The 14,782-nt window shown below is 40.0% G+C and overlaps 2 protein-coding genes across 3 annotated transcripts in view; both read right to left on the bottom strand.

Moving 5' to 3' along the window:
- Window positions 1-833: 833 nt before the first annotated feature.
- On the bottom strand, window positions 834-5,720 carry atp5pf (ATP synthase peripheral stalk subunit F6). The gene is made up of 4 exons (XM_022195642.2): window positions 5,584-5,720; window positions 3,575-3,744; window positions 3,021-3,145; window positions 834-1,066 (listed from the first exon to the last, which is right to left on the bottom strand). The coding sequence occupies exons 2-4, from the start codon at window positions 3,742-3,744 to the stop codon at window positions 1,038-1,040; spliced, it is 324 nt and encodes a 107-aa protein (XP_022051334.1). The 5' UTR covers window positions 5,584-5,720; the 3' UTR covers window positions 834-1,037.
- An 833-nt stretch (window positions 5,721-6,553) lies between these two features.
- The window catches only part of appa (amyloid beta (A4) precursor protein a), a 36,444-nt gene continuing 28,215 nt past the window's right edge, over window positions 6,554-14,782 (bottom strand). For both annotated transcript variants that reach the window (XM_022195640.2, XM_022195641.2), the window contains 6 exons: window positions 14,638-14,737; window positions 13,469-13,681; window positions 13,313-13,366; window positions 11,146-11,225; window positions 9,459-9,605; window positions 6,554-8,987 (listed from right to left, as the gene is read on the bottom strand). In XM_022195640.2, coding sequence (XP_022051332.1) covers window positions 8,886-8,987; window positions 9,459-9,605; window positions 11,146-11,225; window positions 13,313-13,366; window positions 13,469-13,681; window positions 14,638-14,737 — 696 coding nt within the window. In that variant the 3' untranslated portion in view covers window positions 6,554-8,885. The remainder of the gene's footprint in view (window positions 8,988-9,458; window positions 9,606-11,145; window positions 11,226-13,312; window positions 13,367-13,468; window positions 13,682-14,637; window positions 14,738-14,782) is intronic.

The raw sequence follows: 14,782 nt of genomic DNA, 5'->3' as shown, positions 1-14,782 counted from the left end.
TACAACGGCGGACAATTTTTTGACAATTACCTTGGAATAGGTCATGATTTCCTAGAGCTCAGAGCCTCGGATTATTAATTATTCACAATATTTGATAAGTTAGTTGACAACGTACAGATGGATGACAAATTAAAGGAAAATCTCTGGACCTGGTGGCTCTATTGTACTGTTGGGGGCGTTTTTGTGGCAGTTTAAATCATTGCAAAGCAACAAATTTTAGTTTGATGCTGGTTGCCTCTTAAAGGATGACAAGAACAGGAATGATTTGATTAAAATAACGTGAACTCGAGGCCAGATTTTAACCTATGAGAGGAATGTCAGACATCACTCTTCATCAAAACTGCAAATTAGTAAATAGCTTTTGGAAAAATGGCGTTTATCCTTTCAGCAGAGTTCCAAAAACTTCACCCTCGTGTCGTCCTGCGGGTCAAAATTGACCCGTTTTAAAGTTAAAAAATGTGGGGAACAAAATATTTTCACAGTGAAACCTCTGATGGCCACATTCACAAAAAGCAATCATTTTTTGTTAATGTTCTTAAAGAAAATAGAAGTTTTACTGATACATATATCACTTTAGATATCTTTAGTTTTTTGGGGGGGAAGATTTTTTTTTACCAATTTCTTGAAAATATTTACAATAATTTTCTTACCAAATTTGGGAGATTTTCTTTGAAGGGAACTCTGGAGATTTTTTTTGCTGAATTTTTGGATTTTTTTTCAGACAAGGAAACAACATTTTTTGGTGTCTGTAAATGAGGACAACAGGAGAGTAAAGGAAACCTGCCAAGAAGCGCTGAAGTCGTTCCAAAAACACCTCACTGAGACACATCGGCTTTTCCTTTAATTTGACTCTCGTCTCTTTTATTTTTATAAGCAGGACATGAAAAGGCAGCACATGTGGTTTTATTTAGTCATTGTACAGTAGAGAGACGGTGTGGTTTAAAGGACAACCAGTGCGTTGTTATTCAATCCACTATCTTTTTTTATTAAATACAACATATTTGTGACATGTAGGAGATATACAACATGGACATCTTTCACTTGGCTCCGTCGTCAAGCTTCGGGTCTGGAAAACAAAACAATAAAAAAAGAGAATTGTGAGTGACGGCTGTTGAGGAGTAGAATTTTCACATGTTTTAAATACTGCAGCTGTATGACGAGATACAACATCAGAGGTTACATCTGGAAAAGCTACAAAAACAAACAGCAGTCAGCTCGTCACAAGCCCACTGAACCAAACGTCGTCTTTCTTTGATAAGTGTCACCGTCTCTGCTATTTATAGAGGCACAGACAAAGACCCAAATCAAAGTGTGTCTCTTCACGATAAATATTTATGGAGGGGGAGCTATTAAAGTCAGCCAAAGCAAAAAATAAATAAATCATGGCGAGTCACGCAAAAAAAAAAACAAAAAAAAACAGCTATTGCATAATAAGCACATCCAATTGTCATTCCAGTATTGCAGCTCAAAAAAAGAGAACAAAACAGGCCTTTGTATGACATAAAGGACAGTTTTGAATACAAACTGTCATGTTTAAGGCATTTATATTATTCAGTCTGGGTGGGTTTGTCCTTCAAGAGCTCCTCTGAACATCAAAGGTCACTGAAAACTACGACTCCGTACACAAATGTCACATTAATAATGGAGCGTTTGTGGCACAACTGACCACTATTTATAAACACTGCATTTCTTGGCATAAAAAACAATGTATTAATCCTGTATTTGTCATTTATGTCTAACAATATTTATTAATACAATATTAAGCTGTAAATGTGATCCATTCCAACTGCTACACAGAACATTTATTAGTCGGGTCAATATACAGACCTGAATAAAATCTTAAGACCAGTTGAAAAATTGCTAGAATTTACCTTTTGCACATTTGGATCTTAATGAGGTTTTAAGTAGAGCTACAATATGCAAAAGCAAGAAGGGGGAGTGTGACAAAAAGCACTTTGAAAAAGTAATTTACTGAAAACAACAAGTAAACTGAAATAGGCTGTTTATCAGCTGATCAAAAGTTTAAGACCATCGCTCAAAAAATTACAAAAAAAAATCTCCAAACCAGAACAAAAAATTTCTCAGTAGGACTCAGTAATGAGTAGCTCCACCGTTCTTGTGAATCACTTCAAAAATTTGTTGGGGCATGCTTGATGCGAGTGTTTCCAGGAAGCTTTTGGGAACATTGCTCCAAGTGGTGAAGATGGCTTCACGAAGGGCATCAACTGTCTGGAACTGATGGCCATTTTTATAAACTTCCCTTACTATCCATCCCCAAATGCTCTCTATGGGATTTAAATCAGGGGAACATCCCTTCTTGCTTTTGCATATTGTAGCTCTACTTAAAACCTCATTAAGATCCAAATGTGCAAAAGGCAAATTCTAGCAATTTTTCAGCTGGTCTTAAGATTTTGATCAGGTCTGTATAACTGACGGACTTTTGAAGTCCATGGGATAAAAATAAATGTTTTTATGTTCATTATGATCATTTCTTCACCAATTCCATCATTATTTATTATGGAAACAATCACTTAATAAAAAATGACTGGACATCACTAAAATGTCATTTTCTGTCTCAGTTTTATCGCCATTACAAAACACCTCTGAAGGAAGTGCGTTAATTCCAGATCACATGAGCTGCTCCACATGATGTCATTTTCTCCTGAAGAAAAGACTGGAAGACTCCAAGGCTTTCTGAGCTATTTAATATGAAGTAGTGTGTGAGTCAAGTGTGGATTTATCACATGTCAACAGGTTTACTACAATATCTTTTATAAATAACTTTAAATTTCAATTTTACTCAATTGTATATATATAGAGAGAAGAATCTGTAAAAATGCCATGTGTTGTTTGGTTATAGGTGGCCATGTTGATTTTAGGCCTGAAAACAGCAAAAATGCCAAGTATGATACAAAAAGTTCTGCTATTATATATTGACCCAGTCTTCTAAATTAATAATAACTAGGAACAACTAGAACAAAGACACACAACACAATGCAAGATCTTGAGTCCAAACTCACCAGTGAACTTGAAGTCGGGGAACTTGACGAGGTCTCCTCCTCCATATAGCCTCTGCAGTTTGGTTACTTCTTCAGACAGGTTCTTCTGGTAAGCAGGACCTGCATCCACAATTCCACCAGAAGCCCTGAGAGAGCCAAGGCAGCAAATAATGTTCAAAACTCATGAGCGGGACGGTGATGGGTGGAGGAAATGCAATTTGGGCGGGGGTTAGTTGGGGTTGAAGCACATGCGGGAATGGGTACTTCAACAGGAGCTGCGATTTGCAGTTTGTTTTCACTGGAAAAATTCTTTAAAATGCTGTGGTCTGAACCAACCGAGCATGTGTCCTTACGTCAGGCTGGATATTTTGATATTCACCTCAAAAATACTGCATTTAAATGTTCACCCTAATGTTAGTAAACGGGACGCATGCTGGAAGCCACAAAGTAGCTTCTCCACTTTTTCAAGGACATCTCAGGTTAATGTTTCACAAAGCTGCATGCCTGCTAGGTCAACTTTTTCACTGAAGGATTTCATGCGGTGAAATGAGAGGAGTTGTGTTGTGTCTACTGACTTGCTCTTGGTGTTGTAGTCACGGATCTTGTCCAGGAACAGCTTCTGGACGGGGTCGAGCTCCTTGGCCCGGTTGAAGACGACAGCGGAGATGCCGATGTTTCTGCGAAGGGTCAGGCTCACGACGGAGCGCAGAACGGAGGACAGCTGGAATAACCGATGAAGTGCCATCTGAGGGAGGGAAAAGCCATTAAGGTTAACCATGTTAGATATAGAAAAAATGAGCAAAAACAAACAAAAAATGTGTGTGTGTGTGGAGCAAAAAATAATCAAATAAAACAAAAAACAATATATAAACACAAATATATAAGAAAATGAGCAAAAAACAAAAAAGAAAATATATACATAAAGTAAATATAGAAAAAAATATCAAATATATGTAACAGAAAATAATAAAACTGATGTACTTCTGCAACAGTGGGTTTTATAGGGTTAAAGTGACTCATCTGTATCATATGTATGAGATATAAATAACTTGATATTAAATGCAATAGAAAACTACATGGGCCGTATATGACTTATTAAATTGTACTTGTTCTGTTAAACACTGGGGAATATGTGTTTGCTATTCATCTCTATTCCAGAACGGACGTCATAAAACAATCAAGTACGACTATATTGGAAATGAAACCAGCCAGATTAAGAGTCGGGACAACACCAGCCACATCTGAGACTCAGTTACTGAAGTTGTTGATGCTGACTTGTAGAATACTGTCCCACTCTTCCTGAAAAACTTGAAGTTGGTGGATATTATGACGGAGAGGATTACATTGCCAGAGAAACCAAAACAGAATTTATGTGGTTCATTGGATATTTAAGGGTCTGCTTCAGCTCTAATTGATCCGTCAGCATTCCAACAACCCATTGAATGCTACAGCTTTCCATATTTCTTACTTTGTCAGTCTTGCTTTTTATTTGTCTTTCTTTTATGCATCACGGACTGTTGGACGTGACATTCAAGAATGTTGGGACATGTACACATCTGTATGATTTTAATTACATACAGTAACACACAGTGACAAGATAAGTTTTTGATTTGTGTGTTTGTTATATGCTGTCCTTCAATGAAATTTTGAGATTTGTCAACAAGAAGTTACAAGAAGGAATACTGAGGGAGCCTATCAGGACATTTTAACAGCACAGCGATATGAACAGCAACCAGGTTATATTGAGGCACGTAGTGCTTTAAGCTCTTATATCATCAGTGGTTTTGTGTCACTTGAAAACAGCGAAATTTTAAGGTGACCTTTACACTAAGTGGTCAAATCTATTGCTTTAAAGCCACGCTTAATTAGAGTGTCTTAAGTCAGTTGTCAAGAATTTCTCACGAGCTTAACGGCTCTAAATTTATTATGCATAATGGGCTAAACCATTTCCAAAACAATATTATTGAAATAAAATTTTTAGCGACGTCTGTGTCTAAAAGCAGACAATTCGTACGTTGCGTTGATATTTTTCATATACTATATCATCCAATAAAGGCTACATGCATAATTATTTTAAGTAATTACAATTTAAAGAACGCCATCGCTTACTAATCTTCCAACAAGGACGCGCTGCTACACAGGTGTAGCCAATCAACATTAGCGCTAACTAGCTAGTTTTAGCAACAATTAGTTGGTTTCCGCTGTTTTTGACGGCAACAAACCGACACCAGCTAACTGACAACAACTTTCCCAAGAGCTACATAAGTTTAGAAAACGTTAACGTACAGGTAACAATCACAAAAATAGCACACAATGCAAACTAGGCTCCGTTCTCAGTTACGGCTAGCGAGCTAACTGTTAGCTTCATTCACTCATCAAACCGAGCGCTAATGCTAACATGCTATCATAGCATTAGCAGACGCCGCGAAGCTTTCAAACATTATTAGTTATGCGGCGTTTGTGGCGCAGCAGCTTCATAACATTACATTCGCTAATTTAATGTGAATCTAACAGAATGGAAAGCAAACATAAACGGGGTGACGTTAAATGTTTGACAGCGTTTCTTTGCAAACGCCTAACTCACCTTGGGTTTGACACTCAGAAAACTGGATCCAAATGTAGAGGACCGCGGTGGATTGTGGGAAAGCGGAAGTGACGAAAACGGGGTTTGACCTCACGTCGCTCCGGATGAATGTTCTTCTTTCTTCTTCTTTTTTAGTTTTATGGCGGTTGGCAAAAAACTTTAGGTCGCGGATGAATGTTTCTCAACTGAAAAATAAATATTTGTTGTTTTGTCATTTTCTGACAAACCTGTCTGTTTTTATCCGCACCACTGGAGCACATATATTATTTATTTTGCCACTTTATTTTTAAAGAAGCACAGTTTTCAGAGACTTCACTTCAGTTTTTTGGCTCAATATATAATTGAGGGGATATATCTTGCATTTACATAAACAATTCAAAGTCAAGAATTCTGTGGTTCAAATATGGACTCTGTTTGAATTTTTAGATTATTTTTGTCAACCACAGATCAGAAATACATGAAAGCACAAACTATGAGAGGGAAGATGCAAAGTTAGCAACATGCAATAGATATAAATGCATAATTTGAAATTATTGATGGAGGGGGTAAGATTTAATGTGGATGCAATAACTGCAAACAACCAATCCATGAAGTATTGTGGAAGGAGAATTCAGAGGAATAACTGTGACGATTATCTTGGAGCAGAAAACACAGTTAACGTGTCAAAAAAATGAGTTTAGCTTCAGTTCTGTGCAAAATACCTTTTACAAGACAAGCTGGGTTTATCTGTGTCAGGAACGTCTGACGTGTCCTTGAGCAACTCACTGAATCCCCGTCAGATCCACTCGGCTGTTTACTGTCTGACCTCTGACCTACTAAGCAAAGATGAAATGAAAATCTGCTTCCAGGTGGCTTCTTTTCACACTATGATTATCTATTTGTATTTAAAACCATACATAAACATGAATTATTAAACTGGAGGATGCATTTTAGATTCTTTAATGTAAAAACAAACCCACAGAGACAGACGTTTTGTATGTACATTCAAAACTTTATTATGGAATACAGTGTAGAAAGCGTTTTCCCAGTCAATGCAAATGGCCTGCACAATATTACACAGTGGAAAACAAAACCAATATATAACCCACAGAAATAAGATAAGAAAGAAAATCCGGCTTCCTCTTCTACTCTACTGCCCTCTGTTGGGCTTCTAATAAGCACCCTCTGAAATACCACTGCAGCCTCCGTATGTACATTTCACTTGCCATTTCCTCACCGTTAGATGTGTCAACAGAGTGAGAGAGGTCACACTGTATTTCATGGTGACAGACTTTAAACATGAGCTGAATGGATGAGGGTGAATGGGGGGGGATTCTCGACTCATATCTGATCCCTCAGCTCTTGATGGTGAACGCCTATCGACTGTACGAGGAGTCAAAGTGTGCAGTGGATGGCAGGGAGGTGAGTGGCATGCCTGAAGGGAAAGGGAGGCGAAGGAGGGAGGGGAAGGGAGGTGCAGAGGGAAGTGAAAATCCATTATATATACAGACTGCCTGCCTGGCTGGCTATCCATCCGGAACTGCAAGTCATTTCCTCTCTACCTCTCCCCTCCTTCCTCCTCCTCCTTCCTCCACTTCGCACTCCACCTGTCTATCCGCAGAAAAGCAAAAATGATTACAAACCCCCCCGAAAAAAATAGACGGCGTTGGCTTACAATTGGACGAAACACCAGACCGACACAAACACGTACACGCAGATAATCCCAACCCATTCCCCACGCCGGATTCCTCACGTCTTCCTTCCTGGCCTTCACCCCTCACAGCATGCCTTTTTCAAAGAACACAGTAACATGGATTGAAAGCAAGAAAAAAAAAGAATGGTAGTGATTTCTGAGAGCCCCTACACATGAGGATTTTCAACACAATATATTTCGGTGAATGAGAATAATATACAAACGAAGATGAAGCCGGCGCCCCTCCTGTAGCTTCAGGAAAGTAGCAGGTTGAAAATAAAAACACATAAATTCCAAAAATCACAGATCTCTTTTAAATGTGTATTTTTTACATGATATCAAAGCAGAGCTCGTTGATCTAGATTTATATATATTTTTCATCATTGTTTGAAGTCACGTGATCACGAGAAGATACTAAATGTACAATCTTGCTAGAATGACAATCTATATGTGAGAAAGGATCTCAAGAGAGCAGCGTCAAGATCTTGGGTATTTTTTTTTTCTGTTGTTTTTCCGAATCCCGTTGTCATTGTTGTCATGCACTACATAGGAACAGCTAAGACTTCAGCATTACTTCAGTAACATTACACGTAATTTAAAAAAAGGACTTTACATCGGTTGACTCTTTTTTTTTTTTTTTTGCTCCATTTTCATTCTTTTTTGAAAAACAAAACTGGAAACGATAAGAGAAAAACTCTAAAATAAAAACAGCTCATTCAGAATACATAATTACTACCGTCGTCGTCATCAACATATTCATTATCATCAGCATCTCCAGTTATCTTTAAGAGCCTTGTGTGACTTAACACAGCCCAGCTGTCGTAAGAATGCGCAAAGTAAAGAGGATGGAGGGAGGGAGGGATGGAGGGGGAGGAGGGGGAGGCTCACTTATACTCCAGTGTAGACTGTAGAGAGAGTGCAGTAGTGTAGCAGTAGATGGGGAAACACTGGGCCTCATTTATAATAAATCACGTTGCTTGACTAAAGCACATATCTCATTCTATAATCATTACAAAGATCCAAACAAATGAAGGTCTACGTGTTGATTTGAAATGATTCTGCATGCAACCAGGTTTTATAAATGAGGACCAGGTCAGCACGCGGTTCGAACCCGACTGATCAGAGGTCAGATTTGCCTACACAATCTGAAATGTCTCAAACCAAAAACAAAAAACAAAAAACAACTATACACTGGCCCTGAATCAGTGTGGAGACGACGTGCTTCTTTCCCCAGAGAGCGGGTTTGTTTCGATGCCCTGGGCGGGGCCTTCTCACCCCCCCATACATCAGCAGGCCCAGACGGAGAAACATATAAAACCTCCTTTCTTTAATTAAAAGGCGTCTGGCTCCAATAAAGTGAACAAACTTGGTGCAAACTGGTTCGGCCGCAGCGTACGCCCAGGGAGAAATGAAAGAAACCCCGGCTACAGTCGCACTGTATGCTCGTAACTGACTGTTTCAGTCACTCAGTGATCTAAGCCACACTGCCTTTTGGAGACGTGGGACCAGTCAAGGGGGAGGACAGGGGGAGGGAAGGTGTGTGATGTGTGGGAGGAGATGTTTTTGTTGTGTGTATATGTGTGTGTGTGTGTGTGTGTGTGTGTGTGTTTGTGTACGTGTGACATTCTCCTCAGTTCTGCATCTGCTCAAAGAACTTGTAGGTCGGGTTCTCGTAACCATTCTGCTGCATCTTAGACAGGTGGCGCTCCTCGGGGGTGACGGCAGCATCCACCTGGAGGGGAGCCAAAAGGGGAGAGGGGGGAGATGGGGGAGGTTACACACACATCTAGACCAATGTAAAGCCAATCTGCATTTTAATGCTGCTGGGAAGCGATTTTTTAAAGACTAATTTATAAAAATAAAGAAACGAGGCTGCCGAGGCTACAATATTTTTTTAATCAAACGACTAACGGAAGTCCTGAAACGTAGATAATTAGAAAAAGGAAAGCAGGAAATTAGATTAACGGCTATTAATTGAATTGAATTCATGAAACAGATAGAATTAAAAACAATTTTTTGCACAGTGTAGCATCCCTGCTTTACATTCTTAAAGCGTTATCAGACTTTAACAACACGTATACCTTGATACATTACAGGAGAACAGCTTGAACTGACACGTGTGTGCACAGCATCATGCTCACACACCACACTGACTGCTGCAACACACACACACACACACACACACAGGTCAGCTGTTTCTCACCTCGATCACTCCGTGGTGGATGGAGGTGTACTGCTTCTTCCTCAGCATCACCAAGGTGATGACGATCACGGTTGCTATGACGACGCCTCCAACCATCAGGCCGATGATGGCGCCCTTGTTGGAGCCGACATCCTCTGCAAAGAAGACCTGTGGGAGTTGAAGGGCAGATAGGGGTCGGGAGATCCGTCAGCCACGGGGCAAAAAACACCACAACAATAAAAAACATCTTTTTTGTTTCTTTTTTACAGATTTATCTTCTTTCTCCTGTTGAAATGAAGCATTGTTGTGAACCCACTGAGCTCTGCTACCTGCTATTCTGATGTGATGAGTAGAACATTAGTGTCATTTAAGGTTAGAGCCCATTTGCTTATTTTTCTTTCCAGTTTACATTAAATCATCCTGCAGTGCATGCTGTGTGTAATTACATTTCCTATAATGTTCCCGCTCTTGTCATTTTTTTATCAATCTAGAGTCTAATTTAGCTTGAAAATAACCGCAGTGCTTCAAGGGAAATACTTTCTGCCATGTGATTTACAGAAAGCGGAGTACCATACAGAGAAGCAGTGATGCAGAATGAGTCCAGCTCAAGTGCAACACATTTGGTGATTTTAAACAATAAAGCCGAATGAGGGGTTCTCTGCCACAGATTAGGGAGCTCGGCGGAACCCGTTTTTCATATATTACAGCAATAAATAGATGCAAATGTCTTCTGAAGGGAGGAAAACAACTCGTGATACCTCCAACCATGCTGACACCAGCAGGGATAACGAGACAGAGGCCTTGTCTACTCGCACAAAATGCACCATTAAACTGCAGATTTTCTAACAAAATGCATCTTGACATCTCAGCTCCGTTGCTTGAGTCAAAAACTGCCCGTGAGTGGGGACTTAATTTCAGTCTTCTCCAGAATAAGCCTGCAGAATGCTGATCGGTGTTACGGTGAATATCAAATTAAGGAGTCATGTTAAGGAGGCAGCCTGACACACTGACTGCTCACTGTGAAAGCAAGGAATGTGATATGTAATAAAATGTAGGGATTATGGGATTAAAGCCTTTAGGTGAGAGGAATAAGGTACGTGGATTTGGATTTGACTGAGGATGGATTGAGTTTTTTTGTGCTGCAGTTACAATTGCAGATGAGATGAGTGACTGTGTGCAGAATTGGGTTTGGAGAACGACGGAACGTTTCCAACGATAACTTCTGGTGGAGCAGCAACATACTGACTGATAGGAGCAGCACAAAACTTGACTGTGATCTGAGGGCAGTGGATTTTACAGAATAGCAAATACAAGTGTGACGCACACATTATCGTGGTTGTCTCCTTGGGCACCTGTCTCCATGGTGACAACCTTGGGAGTTTACTAGGAGGACAAAGTGGCGACATGGATGTGTGTGTGTGTGTGTGTATGGTGAAGAGAGGGCAGAGTGCAAGCTTGCATGTGTCAGTAGAATGCATCTTTATGCGCGCGTGTGTGTGTGTGTGTGTGTGTCTTTTTCCTGATGCTTATTAAGCAGCCTGCATGTTTATTCAAATCAGTGAATTTCAAATGAGTCTGCATATCTGCATTGCTTCACAGTGAGCTGCTTTTGGTGTGTGTGTGTGTGTGTGTGTGTGTGTGTGTGTGTGTGTGTGTGTGTGTGTGTGTGTGTGTGTGTGTGTGTGTGTGTGTGTGTTTGTTTGTTTACCAGCTTCTGGTGGTGAACTTCGTATTCGGTGCTCTGTCTGTCCTCTGTCTCCATCCGCAGCTCAGGAATAGCTTCACCTTCTTTGGCGAGAGAAAGAAAAGCACAATCTATTATGGATGGTGACACTCAGCCACTTTCACTCTCTCACAGACACACTTGCTGAAGTGAAACTCACTGACTAAAGCACAGCGGACAGCTGGGTGTTGGATGTAGCAGCAATATGAATTGGATATAGCACATATTGGACAGCATATGCAGTATGCATAGACCCGCAGCTGCATTGCAAATGTGTTAACAGCTGTACCTGCACCTTAATGGAGGTCAAGTGGAAAAGCTGTGTGCAAAGAATGGCTGAGAGATGGAGAGAGAACGGAAAAATACTGTTCTGGCTTCACCTCGAGTGTGTACTTCTAAACTATATGTGTGTATTTTAGGAAAAGGCCTTACCCTCGCTGAACAAATATGTTTTGTTTTGTTCTTTGCCTAAATCACAAAGTTATCATTGTTAAAGGTCACATGAAGAAGTGGCCGCGAGATAAAGTTGTTTATGATAAGATAGACACATCAGCTGCATGTGTCTCAAGAGTTCAAGACAATAAATGTCAAGAAAGCTGATAGTATGTAATGGTTACCGAGCACAGACAGGGAACCGTAGATACTCACACCATTTTCTGATACAGTGCCCTTCAGAGAGCATTTTTAACTTGACTAGATTTTATTAATGCATAATAAATAATGTACTAAGCTGGATCAAAAAGCCATTTTTAGTTCAATATAAGGCTTCTCATTCTATTTTAAGACATCATAGCAGTTTTGTGTTTTGAAGGCTGCTGCAATACAGAGTTTGAACTAAAACTCATTTAGTAAGAGATCAGTGAGGCCTCTAAATGACTCAGAAGGTCAGATTTTTCATGAATACATTTAAATTTCATATCGATCCTGAGCACTTTTCAGCAGCAAATCATATCTCCAGTGGTTATTTTTACCTAACTGCTGTATGCTCTGAATGCAGTGTCAATATTGTTAGTGGTTTTTGTAATGTCTATGTTGTTTTATTGTTCGGATGAGTTGAGATATGAGTTTCCCTGTTGGGGAAGCTGTCTTATCTAATATACTCTAATCAGTCAAAGTTATTTGTAATATTAAAAGTCACAGATAAAGGGAAATGATCAATAAAGCATAAATATATGAAAACTGAACTCTTACTAAAGGCATTAGCAACAAAAAACATCTACGAAGGGCGACTTTTTAAAAAGTGGGAACCAAGACCATGAAGAAAAAAAACAGCGAGTACTGCACTGGGTCAAGAAACTACAATTCTAAAATTTCATTTACGTAGTTTTTATCCGAAGCAACGTACATCTGAGAGTAGAAACAACACAAGCAAGGATCTAGTCAGGAGGAAACAACCTGGATAAGAGCCATAAAACAAGTTCAAGTGTGGTAATAGGACCTTGATGCCTACAGGGAGGTAATAGGATTTTTATTTTTATTCATTTATTCATTATTTTTTGCCATTTGTCAAGTTCTAAGGTGTTCAGTGAAGACCTGGATTTTTAATCTTTTCTTAAAGACTGAGAGAGACTCTGCAGATCAAATAGAGTTTGGTAACTTGCTCCCTGATGGTGGAACAAACCAGTTTTCATAGAAGAAAAACAGAAAAAATAAAAATCAAGTGTTCCTCAGCTATAGGTCCACTGGTCAGTGGAAATGGGGGAGAAAAAAAAAAAAACAGTCCCATTTCTTTTAAATGGCAGCCCAAAAAATACGCAGGCGCTCTGACTTTAACAATAAAAACCCTTTATGAATACATGAGGGAGAAACAGAGTGCAATGAATATTTTTTGGACTGCCAATCAAAACTAAGGACTTCCATTAATGAGAAACAGGTTTTTACCGACGAAAGAGTAGAGATTACAATACATTTAACATTCAGTCAGGTGTTAGCAGCCATTATTCACCAATGACTCCTACATGGTCACCAAAATGAAGAAACAAAACTGCTAATGTTGCCACCAGAGGGTACATTCATCGATCAAAATCCATCTCAACACATTAGTGCGCAAACACTGACGAGCTGTGAAGGCTTCAGTGTAGTATCTTTATCCCTTAGCATATAAATACTTAAAATTACCACATGTTAGAAGTTTTCAAACAACAGCACCAACCTGGTCGTGTGGGAATGCCTCTGTCAAGACTGGGGCGAGAGTCCACTGGTTCGACTAGAAGGAGAAAAAGCTTAGCTAGGATTTTTTATGCTAAGACATCAGAAGAGTTTACATATTGTTGGACTTTAGTTCAAATTTAGCAGCAGCTGTAAGTACCCTGGTTGTCAGTGTTTGCCTGGTTGAAGCTCTCAGGGTGGATGAAGCCAACTCCCCCCAGGGCCAGCGTGTCCTCCTGAGGCAACAGGTCGGTCTGGCCGTCTCCCAGCTCCTGGTCGGGCATCAGGGCGTCGTTTCCGTAGCTCACCCTCACGTCTGTCTGCAGGTTAGCCAGCTGCTGGGCCATCTCCGCCTGCTCCCTCTGCAGGAGCTCTGGATGGACATCAGAAGGAGGCAGAGAGCGAACGCAGAGGTCAGGGAAGGAAGGAGAGAGGAATCTGTCCGAACTCTAATCTGACCGTCTTCTTGCTTCAACAAAAAATGCTCTGGATGCTGATACTATTGCTGAGCACGTATTTTTTAATCACGGTTTACAACGAGAACAGCCAAGTTTTTAGGCTGACTTGTCAACATATTTTTTAAATATTATATCCCACGCAACCTTCCTACACAAATGTTTCTATCCTAGAAGGGACAAACCGCCTCCAAGAAATGTGGTTTAGCACTGTTTTTTTAATAGACCTGCTGCCCAGCAAACACTGAATGGCGGCTTCTCTTCTGTGTATGTTTGCTTGTGTTCGCCGGGCAGTACAAACTGTGACAGTCTTCGAGACAGAGACACAGATGGCTGCATGACGCACACAAACTCCAATAAACCCAGAAACCCACAGAAATGCTGGACTGAGAGGGGGAGGGAAGGGAGGGGAGGGGATTTATCTTCGCAGCAAAACAGTTTCATTTGACTCTGAACAGAAGAATTAGGCCAAATGGCTCCAATATCCTTATCAGCAAAAAAATTGCATTTTTAGGGTGGAGGTTGGAATTCAGAGCATTCAATCTCTGTGGTACATGTAACACAATCAGGACAGTGTGTTTTCACCCGTATCTTTCTCATACACGGACCAGCAGTCACACAGCAAGGATAAAAGGCATTCAAATTCAGTTATAAGATGTGGTTTATGCCATTCTGAGTGAGTTTTATTTCCTTGCCTCTCTGCCTATTAACTGTTCTGTCAGTGATAAAATCCCTCCCATCTATCTCAGCTTTGCTTCTATTGTTGTATTATGTTTGCCTGGATACTCAGATTTTTTTACTATTAATTCACTCAACAGCACAAAATAAATAAATGTAGTGCTTTAATTTAAAAATGTATGTTTTCAGAACTCACCAACTTGGTCCTGGATATCATCAGCCACACCAGGCACTTTGTAGAGAAGTCCCAAAGACTGGTTCATACGCTCCTCAATAACACGCAGGTGGGTCAGCACCTTTTGCACACACATACACAAAAAAATGCATTCTTTTCTCTCAAA

This window comes from Acanthochromis polyacanthus, chromosome 22 (assembly GCF_021347895.1).
Source record: "Acanthochromis polyacanthus isolate Apoly-LR-REF ecotype Palm Island chromosome 22, KAUST_Apoly_ChrSc, whole genome shotgun sequence".
Lineage (NCBI taxonomy): Eukaryota > Metazoa > Chordata > Actinopteri > Pomacentridae > Acanthochromis > Acanthochromis polyacanthus.
This window is presented reverse-complemented; position numbering and strand designations above follow the sequence as displayed.